At 31.8% G+C, this 16,109-nt stretch overlaps 1 protein-coding gene across 2 annotated transcripts in view; it reads right to left on the bottom strand.

Moving 5' to 3' along the window:
• Positions 1-16,109, bottom strand: part of LOC114339516 (chaoptin) — a 102,498-nt gene that overhangs the window by 77,314 nt on the left and 9,075 nt on the right. For both annotated transcript variants that reach the window (XM_050642562.1, XM_050642563.1), the window contains exons 2-3: positions 13,284-13,575; positions 3,284-3,454 (exon numbers count right to left, since the gene is read on the bottom strand). In XM_050642562.1, coding sequence (XP_050498519.1) covers positions 3,284-3,454; positions 13,284-13,575 — 463 coding nt within the window. The remainder of the gene's footprint in view (positions 1-3,283; positions 3,455-13,283; positions 13,576-16,109) is intronic.

Raw genomic sequence — 16,109 nt, 5'->3', positions numbered from 1 at the left:
GATAGAAATTGGTCAAGTTGTCTGTTAGTTCCTGTAAAGCATACTAGTATATCATCCACGTATCTCCACCAATATAAGAACTGTTTAAATACGGGATGTTTAGAAATTGTTGTTTCAAGTTGGTTCATAAATATATCTGATAGCAATGGGCTTAGAGGATTACCCATAATAAGTCCTGCACTGTTGTTTGTGTATATTTGATTATTGAATTCAAAATAGTCTTGATTTATGCAAATTTCAAGAAGGTGTAAAATTTCAGATGCAATGATCGGATTTGTACTATTATGGTCTAAAAGATTTTTAACTAAAACAAAAGTTTCTGTAGGAGGAACACTAGGAAAAAGATTTTTTACATCAAATGAAATTAGTCTGGAGTTGTTGGGCAATTGAAAATGTTGTATTTTAATAACTAGTTCTACTGTATTTTTTACGGTGAATTTAGGTGAAAATTTAGTGTATTCTGTAATATCCGATATCCGATCATTGCATCTGAAATTTTACACCTTCTTGAAATTTGCATAAATCAAGACTATTTTGAATTCAATAATCAAATATACACAAACAACAGTGCAGGACTTATTATGGGTAATCCTCTAAGCCCATTGCTATCAGATATATTTATGAACCAACTTGAAACAACAATTTCTAAACATCCCGTATTTAAACAGTTCTTATATTGGTGGAGATACGTGGATGATATACTAGTATGCTTTACAGGAACTAACAGACAACTTGACCAATTTCTATCATATATTAATTCACTTCATAATAATATTGAGTTTACAATAGAAACAGAACAGAATAACTCCATAAACTTTCTAGATGTAACGATTTCCAGACTACACAACAAACATGGTTTCTAAACATGTGCGTGAAAAACAACGTGTTCCCGAAATACATAAAGTTAAAAACCAACAACCGCAGTGCCGCTGCCATAGCAGGTATCCACCAGGGTCAAACCAGATGGCTGAAACGGGATAGGAGCACCCAGTACAGAAAACGAGATATTATAGCTGTTTATCTTAAGGTATGTCATTCAGAATTACATTATAGATTAGATAATATAGAATTTGATATCCTAGATTCTAAAGTAAGAACTGAAGTAGATAATATAATAGACAAAAAATTTAATACACAATGTAAAAAACTAAATAATCTAATTTGCAATAGTAAAAAACTCAATACTCATACAACAAATTTTTCAAATCATAGTTTTTTCAATAGATTTATAAACTTAACAGATACTAAATTCAATAATAGTGAAATAGAACTTTTAGAGAAAGGATTCAAACACAACTTGCCTCAACATAATAATAAAAAAAAATTAGAATATCTAGGTGTAGAATGTGAAGTAGCGTTAAACAAAACTGCCAAAAACATAGAAAAAAGCATCATTTCAAAATCTATTACTGATGTATGTAGTGAAACTAATAATTCCTGTTTCAAAGAAAACCAAATAGCCGTTTCAATTAAAAATAAATCAATAAAACATGACATAATATTTACAAAAGCAGACAAAGGTAACACTACTATTGCTATCGACAAACGAGACTATAATAACAAAACAATAGAATTTTTAACTAACCAAAACAGTATAAAACTAAACAAAGACCCCACAGAAAAATACCGAAAACAAATTAAACTAGCCATTGAAAATTCAAAATCAATACTAAATCCAACAGAACAGAAATACCTTAATATTATGGACCCACAACCTCCTAAATTATACTCTTTTATTAAACTACTCCGTCATATAAACTTTCAAAAAAACTGTCAGATATTATTACAGAATACACTAAATTTTCACCTAAATTCACCGTAAAAAATACAGTAGAACTAGTTAATAAAATACAACATTTTCAATTGCCCAACAACTCCAGACTAATTTCATTTGACGTAAAAAATCTTTTTCCTAGTGTTCCTCCTACAGAAACTTTTGTTTTAGTTAAAAATCTTTTAGACCATAATAGTACAAATCCGATCATTGCATCTGAAATTTTACACCTTCTTGAAATTTGCATAAATCAAGACTATTTTGAATTCAATAATCAAATATACACAAACAACAGTGCAGGACTTATTATGGGTAATCCTCTAAGCCCATTGCTATCAGATATATTTATGAACCAACTTGAAACAACAATTTCTAAACATCCCGTATTTAAACAGTTCTTATATTGGTGGAGATACGTGGATGATATACTAGTATGCTTTACAGGAACTAACAGACAACTTGACCAATTTCTATCATATATTAATTCACTTCATAATAATATTGAGTTTACAATAGAAACAGAACAGAATAACTCCATAAACTTTCTAGATGTAACGATTTCCAGACTACACAACAAACATGAGTTCTCCGTATATCATAAGCCTACCCACACTGACACAACTATACACAATTCATCATCCCATCCTACACAACACAAATTAGCAGCCTACCATAGCATGATACATAGACTGACAGAAATTCCCATGACAAAAATAACTTCGAGATAGAACTAAACATCATTAAACAAATAGCAGTAAACAACGGCTATAACGAACAAACAGTTAACAAAATTTTAAACCAAAAACTCCATAAGAAAGCCCTGAAATCCACCACCACAGAAAGAACCCAGTACCTTCTGCTCTCTCACATATACTGGCAAGATAACAACAAAGATAGCCAGATACATAAAAAAGAAAGGAATAACACCAGCTTTCAGAACTAACAACAACTTAAGCAAATATATTAAGAACAATAAAAGCCGAAATAGAAAGCAACTACAGAGTGGTGTGTACAAACTAACTTGTGGTGACTGTCCGAAAGCGTACATCGGTCAAACTGGCAGAACTTTTGACAAACGGATAGCAGAACACAAAAGGGCATTCAACAATAGAAAAACAGACAGTTCTACATACGCACTTCACCTTCTAGATCATAATCATTCTTTCAATGAAGAGTTTCAAATTCTACATATTCAAAATAAAGGCCTTAAGCTATCTTTTTTAGAATCTATGGAAATTAATAAACTGAAAAATACAGATATAATTCTGAATGACCAACTCGAGACAAACAGCTCCCCACTCCTCAACCTCTTCAGTTGAAGACTTAAAAAGGCAAACACATTGTAAACTATATCACTTGAGAAAGGCACTTCGCCGAAACAGCTGTAGTCACTTAGTTATAATAAATTTTGTGGAAGTATAGAAAACAAACGTTTTCAGTGTTTTATTGTTAGATATAAATATATCAATCAGTATTACTTAAAAGGAGATATTTTTTTTGAATACGTACCAGTTAAGTCTAATCTCCTGAGTTTTTGTAAATATCGAATCGCTCTATTTGGAACAATTGTTAAGTGACAGTGGCTGATTTCTAATTCCCAGAGAGACCTTTCTAAACCAATAAAAGCTTCATCCGTTATCGTAGAAAGAGGATTTTCGCTGATAATTATTTTATACAATCCTAAAACAAATTACAATTACAAAAAAGGTAAAAGAAAACAAGAATAAACATTTTAACAACACAATTTTAATATCGGTATAAAATATGGCGATTTAATCCAAATAGTCCTGTCGCCAGGGGGGGTACAACGGCCTCCTGTATTCAGATGGACTTACCCAAGTTTTTTTTATGTATTTTGACCTGTAGAACACGAATTTTTTGGGTAACAGTTGATCCGGATGTCGATAAGATTGTTATAAACCAAGAAGTTGAGGAATCACATAACAGCGATTTCTCGCAAAACAAAACATTTTTTTGTATTTTTTGGGCCATTCTAACCAAAAAATGTTCCTACAAATTTTTTCGTAGGATGCATAGTTTTCGAGATAAACGCGGTTGAACTTTCAAAAAATCGAAAAATTGGAATTTTTGAACCCGAAAAACTTTTGATTAAAAAATAAAATAGCAATTCTGCTTACCGCATTTGAAAGTTCAAGTCAAATTATATCGGTTTTAATTATTTGTATTGCTAAAAATGTATTATGTTATTGTTAAAACAAAGCTATAAACACCTAGTGCTTGAGTGATGTTTCAATGATTTCTCATTTAAAATCGAACGAGTACGTAGAGGAGGTAAAAGTGCAAGCGGGGCTATTTCTAAGTAGCATGCATTCAAACTCATGTATTAGGCACGGGAAACACTATGTGTTTACAGCTTTTTTGAACAATCAAAAAATAAATTTTTAGAAATGCAAATATTCAAAACAGATATAATTTTACTTAAACTTTTAAAGGCGGTAAGCAGAATTGCTATTTTATTTTTTATTCAAACGTTATTCGGGTTCAAAAATTGCAATTTTTCGATTTTTTGAAAGTTCAACCGCGTTTATCTCGAAAACTATGCATCCTACGAAAAAACTTATAGGAACATTTTTTGGTTAGAATGACCCAAAAAATACAAAAAAATGTTTTGTTTTGCGAGAAATCGCTGTTATGTAATTCCTCAACTTCTTTGTTTATAACAATCTTATCGACATCCGGATCAACTGTTACCCAAAAAATTCGTGTTCTACGGGTCAAAATACATAAAAAAAAACTTGGGTAAGTCCATCTGAATTAAGAAGGCCGTTGTACCCCCCCTGGCGACAGGACTAAAATGTCTTAGATTAATTGTTCAATAATGGGTCACAGGGTTGAAGTTGTATTTAAATATTTAAAAATAAAATGGGTTTAATAGTTACAACTGCTACTATTGAACACAGGAAATTATAGTTTAATCTCAATTAATAAGTTGTTCAACATGGGACGAGTCAGAAATATCTTGAAATCCCGACTGCAATCACTTAAGGGAGAACTAAATCCTGAAATACATTACTGGTCCAGTCGGGATGTCATTAACCAGCCGAACTACTCTAAAATTTCTTATTATATCCTTTAGGGATGGTCGATACTACCTACTGTAAATTTAAAATCGCGACGAAATTCCGCTGTCACGTTACCCGCCATCTTGAATATAAAGGACTGCTTTTAAGGTCCTAAGTTTAAGGCTTGCTACTGATTACGTCAGCGTCTAGGGTTCGTTAATCGCTTGTGTCTCGTTAACCTTGTCATAGGCATAGGACCTTAAATGATAAATGATAAATCAAAATTGTATAAAATATAATTCTCACAATCTTTGTTGATGTACGTACATTACAAAAAATTTGTAAAAAGACATTGAATGAAATCGCATTTGCAACAATTTCACTTTTGCATATTTGTTAAGTTGAAATTGTCGAAGATATTGAGCAAAACAGGTTCTCCTTTAAACTTCGGATGGCGGCTAACGAAGCGGCGGAATTCAGTCACGATTTTAAATTTACACTATTATTAATTTATCTTCCTAAAGGTTTGCATTTTGAATTTTGGCGTAGCTTGAAATGCAAGGTTAGGCTTTTTTTTCATCTAACATGACTGAACTAATCAGTTTTAGATTAAAAAGGGTTCAGGCAGGTTTTGTTTATATTCGATTCAGAGTTGGACTACCATCTCCATATAGCAACTATTTCAGCATCCTTATGCATCATCAGTGAAGATTATGCAGTCACAACTCTGAAGGGAATATAAACATTCTGCCTCTTTTAAGGCAAAACATCGCGATGCAATGAACCCACCTTTTGAGACGCAAATCAGCGACATCTCTCGTATTACGAGGAAAACAACGAAAAGCCCCAGATACAAAGTTTACTACTTTTTAAACAATTAGAATAATTGAAATAAAAATATAATAAACAATATTTTAAATCTAAGACTTTTCGTTAATAAACTGCTTTCTGGCTGCATCCCATATCTCCGGATTTTACAATATATAATCACGTATAGACGACGAAAATAGGAGAAAGCAAATAGAGGACACTTAGGCCACGCATTTACCTTCTCTTCGTCTAGGAAAAGGACCGAAAGACAGTTTCTAAATACTCAAAAACTGAGTAAAATGAAGTTTTAATTTAAGAAGACTGAAGACAGTTTTAATTTAATTGATTATACTTTGTCTTTTACTCGTTTCGCAGATGTAATCCATATGTAATAATATGTTATCAATCCTTTTTATACGAGAATTTATGGGACTTCAATGTAATTAAATTTGATTTACTGAAATCTAATTAGATTAATTTATACTACTAAAAATTTGTCAACAACAACTACAGGGTAATATTCTTTGGTGCTTAATGCTGATGATATGTTGTTAGTAGGAAGTACTGAAAAGGATTTAGAACAAAAACTGGAATAATGGACAGAAGAAAAATGTATAAAACTTAGTAGGATAAAAACCGGGAACCGAATGTTGGGTGGGCAAAAAGAAAAAGGAAAAACGAATTCATATGATGAAAATGAGTGTAATTACTTGGATGAGTGTAGTGACAGAAAAGGAGATCAATTGATGCCAAAATGAGAACATGGCGTAAGCATGTTCAACGTCAAGACTTTAATCACACAATACGAAGAATTATTGATCTACACGTTCTTGATGATGATGACCAATTACACAAGAAATTATTGTATACTGCCTTTAATACATAAAAAATCTATTAATAAATATCGCACGGATGAACTAAATATTGAATCATTTTTAAACCTGCTGGTAGAACCGAGATAAATATACATAGATTATTGTGAAATTATGTAGATATATCGGTAATTTTTATTAAACCATATACACTAACTCGGCTTCAGGTATCTCTTCTCACAGTTACTATATTCAGTATTCTCCTTATTATGCTGACGTGATTAAAAATCATATTAATAAAAAATATAAAAATAGAACATTAATTGATAGATAAATTAATTATATATACCGTAATCTAGTCATTTTATAGTTTTATGAAGACATGCTATAAGTTACTGCTATAGATATAAGAGTGATATTTTTAGAAGTTGAGGCTTTGGAGTTGATACAATAAAAATAAAAATATACGCATCATTATTGCCACTTGTCTAATTGAGTAATAAAAAGGATTTTAAATTGCTACATTACGATAAATATTCTCAAGTTCATTAATAAATTAAAAATTAGTTAAAAACTTCAAATATATACAGTAGTTTAATCGGATCCATAAAATATCGTAACGCGACAATTCGTAACCGGACAATTCGTAACGTCGTCAACTCGTAACAGCGACAGTTCGTAACTATTGTTGTAATCTTATTTATTTATATGTGATGATATTCTTATATGTAATTTAATTTAATTAATGCATTAATGATAATCTAATTAATCAACCAGATCACATATCAATATGTTTTCAATCTCAGGGCGAATTATAAAATTACTTACTTACTTTCGTGACTTCTAAGTATTTCTCAGTGGTTCCTAATCGGGATAGGAAAAATATAAAATAATACACACATATGGATTACAATCATAAATCAAAATTTTGTTTATTTTATATAAATGGCAATTACTGCTTAATATTTGTTAGATCTTATATTTATTTAATACAAACATTTAAACATGGGAATCTTATTTCCTTTTGGTTTCCAATTTTAAATTTTTATTAATAATGAACTATTAGGATTTATTAGCAACAAATTGATTTAAGTTTGATGAAAATCTTCTGATATTAGCGATTATGTTCTTCAATTTTTAATGTGGTATTTAATACAAAAAAAAACCATACATTCATGTCCTGACAAATGAGACTGACCTTTATCTGATGAACTGCGAATGTCCTCACACAAAACCCGTTTCCTCCTATCCTTGGTTGCGATAAAAACTCGTCCTGGCCTCCAGTAATGTTCTCCTTTGAAATCTACCTCGTATAGCTCTCGCTCCTGCTTTTCTCGTGATGCTGTGTTCTACCTTTTTCGAACCACTTCCATCAGCTACCGGGACACTCTTTGCTCAAGGAGATTCTTTTCTCTCGACTCGGCCTACCTCTCGTTCCGATGGATACTCAACACTCACGGAACCACACCGGCTTTTTCACTCTTCGTACACCACCGTCTACCACTGGACTTCACCTCTCAACCTCTCAAAACATTCTGATCTCTCATCCTCATTCATTTCCCTACTTTCTCAATATCCCCTCCAGATTCAAAAATCAACATTCCACCACAAATTTTAATTCGCCGTATTCCTCAATACCAACTTTTAATCTTTCTAAATAGGTTTAATGGATTTCAAGAAAAAATAATCATTTCCCAATTTAAACTTACTTTCTACTTTTTACAAAACTTAATGACCTATTATCTATTTCACTGAGTCTTATTTAGCGTCGGCTAATGATCGAATCTTCCGCGAAACACTATAATGGTCCGCGTCACTCAACTTGTTTATCTTAGGCGCATTGTTACCGAGTTTCGTACACTTCTTCGAATCACTTTCTAAAAAACTAAATATAATAATTTGTTGTATACAGGTTGTTCTAAATTTACATGCCCGTGGTTGAGAAAATTGAAAATCTTTTATATTAATTTGAATTTTGCTTATAATTATAAAATTTTAATTCTCATATCAAATAGAAATATAACAAATCCCCGCCTTGTATTCGATAAAATTTATCTGCATTTTTAAATAAATTTTCTCGAGGCAAAACCAACTCCCTGTATATTTCCTTACTTTAATCTCTTGTCGATACTTGTATGGAATCGGGTAAGTCTTTGATCGAAAATTTCCCAAGTTTTTCACCTCAAATGAATGTTCGTACTTTTTCGCCACTCTGTTTTCCTCATTGATCAAATTTTCGTAGTTTCTTAACATCAACCGCAATTCTTTTTCTTTTCCTTCTCCACATATCAATTTTCTGTCTTTTTCCTCAGACTCTTCACATATGTTTACCGTGCATTCTGCATCCTCGTTTGCATATACCTCCTCTTCAAATACCACTGTTTCAATCATATTCTTTTCACTTTCATTTGTTAGCTTTATTTCTTCTTCTCCTGAGCTCGTCTCTTCTTTTGAGGAATCCCAGGTTTCTTTTGCTTTTGATACTCTCAATTTTTTTTCTTCTGGGCTCAACTCTTCTTTTGAGGAGCCACAGGTTTCATTTTCTTTTATCTTTTTCTGACTTTTTCTCCCTTTTCTTCTTTGTCATTGCTTCGTTGCCAAATTCATTTCCACTGTTTGTTCTTTACCTGATTCGTCCATATTTTGTTTCTCCTGTTCCTTGTCCTGTTCTTTTTCTTTTTCTTCTGTTAGTTTCATCGTATTATTTTTAAAATCTATCACTACATGTTTTTCTGCCAATTCGTCAACTCCTACTATCATGTCATGTGACATATTTGGCATTATTACACATTGTAGTGCATACATATTCTTACCCAGTCGTACCGTTACTCGTATGCCTTCATTTATAGTTGCCAATGTCCGTTTGTTTGCGCCCACTAAATTTACCCTAGGTATTTTGTAAATTAAATTTGTTAAGTTAACTTCTTCTATTAGTTTTCTGTTGACCAATGTTATTTCCGATCCAGTATCTATCATAATTTTAATTGGTTTCTCGTTGATAAATCCATCCACAAATTTTAAATTAACTCCATTTTTCTTTTCGTTGTTTCCTGCCAATTTAATAAACTCCTTGGGGTGACAAAAGATTCCTGTTTGTTTTTTTGTTTTTAGTAAGCGCCGTTGTGAAAAAACCGCCGGTTGCTCATCGTTGTTTATATTTTCGTCATAATTTCTCTCTCCGTCATATTCTTCTGTCTGGGTATTATTTACCTCTCTTCTATTTTCTCTTGGTCTGTCGGATCTGTTTCGGTTTTCTCGATATCCCTGTTCATTTTGTCTACCATTATTGTTCTAATTCCATTGCCTATTTCTTTGTTCATAATTTCCTCTTCCGTTGTCTCTATTTTCGGTTTCCCTTCTGGGATTAAAATCTCGTCTTGGTCTCCAGTAATGATTTCTCTCTCTGTAATCCTGTGTCTCTCGGGGCCTGTAATCTTCTCGCGACCTTCTTGATTTTCTTTCTCTTAAACGTGATTCTCTTATTCGTAAGAATTGGCATAGACTATCTATGTCTTTGTAGTTTTGCAATGTGATATGGTCCTCCAGCGTTTCTTCGAAATGTCTTGCAATCAGTTCGACTAATTGTTCCGATGAGTAATTATATTGCAAATGTTTTGCATTATTGTAAATTTGTAAAGCATATGTCCTTTCTGATACCCCCATCCTATCATTGTATTTCCCATTTTGCAATTCCTTGTTAATTTCCAATTGTTGGACTTTTCCCCAGAAATAATTCAAAAATTTTTGTTCAAATTGTTGCCAATTGCCGAATTCTTCTTCTTTACTATCGAACCATAGGCTTGCTTCATATTTGAGATGGTTTCTGATAGTTTTTTTTGCTGTTTCGAAATTTCCTATGTGTTGTATTTTCTTTTTCAGGCTATTTATGAACGGCACTGGGTGTAATCTTCTTACATCCCCGCCAAACCTTATCTTCACGTCATCTGTGCTATGTATAACCATTTCTCTTCTTTCTCCGACATTTTGTTGAGTATTGATTTCCGCAATCTTTCTTTCCACTTCTTCTATGTCTGCTTGGATAGCGTTTTGCAACTTGTTTTCCAAACTTTCCATTTCTTTTTTCTGACAATTCGTTATCTCCTTTATTTTATTTTGGATTTTCATTTCTTATTCTTTCATCTCGTTTTTCATTGTTGTCAAACATCCTTTTACTTCCTTTTCATACTTTCCTATGCGTTCCTCCATTTTCTTGTTGTTCTCTTCTATTGCTTGTTTCATTTTTTGTTGTGTTTCATCCATTTTTTGATCCAATTTTTGTTGTGTTTCCTCCATTTTCTGTTGTGTTTCATTCATTTTTTGATCCAATTTTTGTTGTGTTTCATCCATTTTTTGTTGTGTTTCATCCATTTTTTGATCCATTTTTTGTTGTGATTCATCCATTTTTTTTTGTGATTCATCCATTTTCTTTGATGTTTCTTCCTGATTTTTATCCATTGTTCGTTTTGCTTCATCCATTTTTTGTGACTGGAGTTGCATAAGTTGTAATATCTTTTCTAATTCTGACAATTCTTTTTTTCCTGTTTCCATGATTGTTGTGTCTAAAATATCTTCTTGGTCTGAATTGTCCTCTTGATCTGAATGTTCTTTTTGTTTTTTGTTGTCTTTGCTTTGGCTTCTTGTCACAGACATTTGTTTTCAAGAAGTACTATCCCCGCCAAATGTGAAATTTTAATAGTATGTTACCCAAAACGACTTTTTCTCCCCCAAATATTATAAATTGTCAATAAATATATCAAATGTAAATATCGTAAAAGTAAATTATTAAATCAGTTATGTAAAATTTGTACCTAAAGGGATCTAAATTTTTATGTTATCAACTGTAAGTCTCTCACTTTTTACCACAGGCATATAAATTTCAAACTACCGGCTTTTCTCTTTCTATCCTTCAAATTTGCCACTAGAAATACTTTTCAATGCTTTCCACGTTGGACGACATTTGCTGTATTCTTATTTATTTATATGTGATGATATTCTTATATGTAATTTAATTTAATTAATGCATTAATGATAATCTAATTAATCAACCAGATCACATATCAATATGTTTTCAATCTCAGGGCGAATTATAAAATTACTTACTTACTTTCGTGACTTCTAAGTATTTCTCAGTGGTTCCTAATCGGGATAGGAAAAATATAAAATAATACACACATATGGATTACAATCATAAATCAAAATTTTGTTAATTTTATATAAATGGCAATTACTGCTTAATATTTGTTAGATCTTATATTTATTTAATACAAACATTTAAACGTGGGAATCTTATTTCCTTTTGGTTCCCAATTTTAAATTTTTATTAATAATGAACTATTAGGATTTATTAGCAACAAATTGATTTAAGTTTGATGAAAATCTTCTGATATTAGCGATTGTGTTCTTCAATTTTTAATGTGGTATTTAATACAAAAAAAAACATACATTCATGTCCTGACAAATGAGACTGACCTTTATCTGATGAACTGCGAATGTCCTCACACAAAACCCGTTTCCTCCTATCCTTGGTTGCGATAAAAGCTCGTCCTGGCCTCCAGTAATGTTCTCCTTTGAAATCTACCTCGTATAGCTCTCGCTCCTGCTTTTCTCGTGATGCTGTGTTCTACCTTTTTCGAACCACTTCCATCAGCTACCGGAACACTCTTTGCTCAAGGAGATTCTTTTCTCTCGACTCGGCCTACCTCTCGTTCCGATGGATACTCAACACTCACGGAACCACACCGGCTTTTTCACTCTTCGTACACCACCGTCTACCACTGGACTTCACCTCTCAACCTCTCAAAACATTCTGATCTCTCATCCTCATTCATTTCCCTACTTTCTCAATATCCCCTCCAGATTCAAAAATCAACATTCCACCACAAATTTTAATTCGCCGTATTCCTCAATACCAACTTTTAATCTTTCTAAATAGGTTTAATGGATTTCAAGAAAAAATAATAATTTCCCAATTTAAACTTACTTTCTACTTTTTACAAAACTTAATGACCTATTATCTATTTCACTGAGTCTTATTTAGCGTCGGCTAATGATCGAATCTTCCGCGAAACACTATAATGGTCCGCGTCACTCAACTTGTTTATCTTAGGCGTATTGTTACCGAGTTTCGTACACTTCTTCGAATCACTTTCTAAAAAACTAAATATAATAATTTGTTGTATACAGGTTGTTCTAAATTTACATGCCCGTGGTTGAGAAAATTGAAAATCTTTTATATTAATTTGAATTTTGCTTATAATTATAAAATTTTAATTCTCATATCAAATAGAAATATAACACTATATATATTCGTAACGGTACAATTCGTAACGTCAACATTTAATTTTTTTTTAGCAAATTTATTATAACTGAATTTATACAAAAATATCTATCTTGCATAGATTTCTATAAGTAATGGTACTTTTTTTAATATCACTTCTTTTGAAATATATTTTACAAACATTCTTGCTGACAACTTAAGGATTTTTTCAAACTTGTTATCTTTAGTAGTAAAACTAAGTGTGAAAAATAATGAAACAAATACAAACAGTTCAATAATAATGCATTTACTATAATAATTAATACAATTTACGATACTAGATCATATTTATTTTAAGACATAATTTTAACTTTGACTTTTCCACGAAATATGAAATGTTTCAAAAATGTTTATCCTTATGCCGGTTCGATAAACTGATAAACGTAATTTCAATTTATTGTAACTATAATAAAAGTTAGTTTCCACGTTAACAAAAACAAGCAGAATAATTAAATTTTCACGTTACAAATTGTACAGTTACGAATATGTGTAGTTACGAACTGTCACCGTTACGAGATGTCTTGTCACGAGTTTAATCATAGCTTTACCTGTACTTTGTAAAAAGTAAGGCTCCAAAGTTCTCATTTCGTTATTTTCCATATGCAACATAAATACTTTGGACGTGTTGACAGTTTCTGGTATTCTTGGCAGATGAACATCTTGGCATCGTACAATTCCCAAATCTGGCACTGACTTGGAACAACTGCAAAGCGGGTTGAAGAAACAAGGAGGGTAAATGACTGATTCTACTTGTTTGGACTCTATCATTGAAATCCATATCATAATAATTATGCTACCAATTACCACAGCATATCCAAATTTCATAATATGTAGTAGATCCTAAAATAAAAGACAAAGACATAAGAAAAAATAAAGAAAATAAAGAAAATCAAACTATTAAAGGAAAGAAAAGAAACGAAAACAAAAGCCAATCGATTCAAAACCATTCTCTTCCAATACACGTCGCCATTCTTTTACTTTTAAATCCATCTTAGTCTAACACTTTTTGAACTCATTTGGTCATTTAAGTGGTGTTATTTTTCCTTTTTGTGTGTAATTTAATTAGTATCTCTGTAGTGTAGATTTTGATCCATCCATCCATAAGCCTTAGAGTTCCACCAACTATAATCTCCATTTAACAATGAAAATACTTTACCTTTGAAGTCAATTTTGGGCAATAGAAGTTGGGGTGCTCTATCAAGCGAATAGCCTGTATAGGTCTGGATCACGCGTATGAAAAAAAAGTTGGTTAATAGCAAGCTGAAAATTTGTTAACAGCTTAAGGGTGTCTAGTCGAGCAAACTTTTATATATAGGAACACTGAAACAGGGGAAGTTTTAATTGTGAAACAGGTTAAAGGACATCGCACACATCTTATGGAAAATATAATGTCACTCAAATTCAATAAAATTTATACGAATAGATTCGTTTTAAATTAACGGTCAAATCTTATCATTGCGCCAACTCCATATTTTCAATAATAAGAGCAGAAATTGATATAAATAAATCTGAAATCAAATGTATACGTACATAAGTTAGAGAGAGAAAAAATATTTTATAATACCCAAATTGTCGGTACTCCATAAATCAGCGGATTAGTTTCACTAATCCGCTTAGGCCCAGCGGGGTTTAAGCTCTTTTGAATAGCACCCAGAGCAATAGTGATTGTAACTGACAGTTTTACTGACTCCAAAAATGTGATTTCGATAAACTTTAATTGCAATTTGCGCCGTAATTAATCATAATTAGGAGTTGGCGCAATGATAAGATTTGACCGTTAATTTAAAACGAATCTATTCGTATAAATTTTATTGAATTTGAGTGACATTATATTTTCCATAAGATGTGTGCGATGTCCTTTGGAACGGTCAGACCACGAAAACGTCACATGTATTTTGTCCGACAGAACTTGCAATTGATTTGTTACCCTTTCATTAAACTCTCATGCAAAAATCAGGCTGCTATTTATCACCAAATGGGAATTATAAGGAGTGGAACACGTAGAATGTGTAAAATGACAGGAATTATGACAGGTGATAAATATCAGTCTGATTTTTGCATGAGAGTTTAATGAAAGGGTAAAAAATCGATTGGAAGTTCTGTCGGAGAAAATACATGTGACGTTTTCGTGGTCTGATTGTTCCAAATTTTTAACCTGTTCCACAATTAAAACTTCCCTATTCCAGTGTTCTCATATATCAAAGTTTGTCCGACTAGACATCCTTAACCTTTAACTACACGCGCTGGCGTACTTTGTACGCCAGATATAAGAATTCTACTGGAAATATATTTAAAAATTTAATTTTTGACCTTGCTTATTTTTCTAACCTATCACTGGAATGTGCTTTACAATTTGGTTTTAGTTTCGTTATAATCGGCGTTCTGGAAAGATCGTAATTTACATTTTATTATTTGTTGTTTCCGGTGGTGGACAATATACCCCAGGATTATATTACTATAAGTCGTAATATAAGTACATATTTTAATTGTTTTTTAGTCATTATAACAAAAAATATATTTTTCTTTGTAAACAATACTTTTGCTCCTGCAAAAAATCACATTTAAAAAAAATTTTTATTAGTAATTTTATTTATCATGGAATCCAGTTATTCCATGATTCCAGTTATAAATCCCAATTGGCTTACTGAAAAGGAACTCCAAGTATTCACTGATGCCGAATAAGGTTTATAACAAACAACTAAGTGTATTTTTTCAAAAAAAATTAAACAAATCCGCTGTTTTTAAGTGTATTTTCTTGTGGCGTACAAAGTACGCCACGCGTGTAGTTATGTTATAACTTGATGCGCGGGTAGTTAAAGGTTAAGCTATTAACAAATTTTCAGCTTGCTATTATTCAACTTTTTTTTTCATACGCGGGATCCAGACCTAGTAGTCATAAACACTTAATTTAAATTACCTAATTGTAGACCCCTGGACACCTGGAGATAAAGCAGATAGTGAAAGTAATGTTATAATAAGTGGACTTAAAATTCGATCTCTAATTCAAAAAGATAACTCCACGGTTAATAGCAATCAAATACAATATTTATTCTTGAAAGACCTATTTAAAAGAGTTCAGCTGTTAGTTCAAAAAAATTTATGAGGAAATAAAAAAAAATTGATCCAAAGGAAGACTCGGACCGAAAATGGAAAACCTTTAAAAATATATCCCTTCTTCTTCTTCCCTTGGTGTCTATTCGTTTCGAATATTGGCGATCAGTCTGGAAGGAAATCCCAAAGAGAAATAAAAACACTATAAACACTGTAAACTAAAAACACTATATTATAGATAAAGGCATTATTTTTATTTTCGATTCAGAGATCATTACCATCTTTCTATGGACCATTTCGAACTCCTTAGTTCTCATCAGGAA

This window comes from Diabrotica virgifera, chromosome 2, assembly GCF_917563875.1.
Source record: "Diabrotica virgifera virgifera chromosome 2, PGI_DIABVI_V3a".
NCBI classification, from domain to species: domain Eukaryota; kingdom Metazoa; phylum Arthropoda; class Insecta; order Coleoptera; family Chrysomelidae; genus Diabrotica; species Diabrotica virgifera.
The sequence above is the reverse complement of the archived record's forward strand: the minus strand, read 5'-3'. Positions and strand labels throughout refer to the sequence as shown.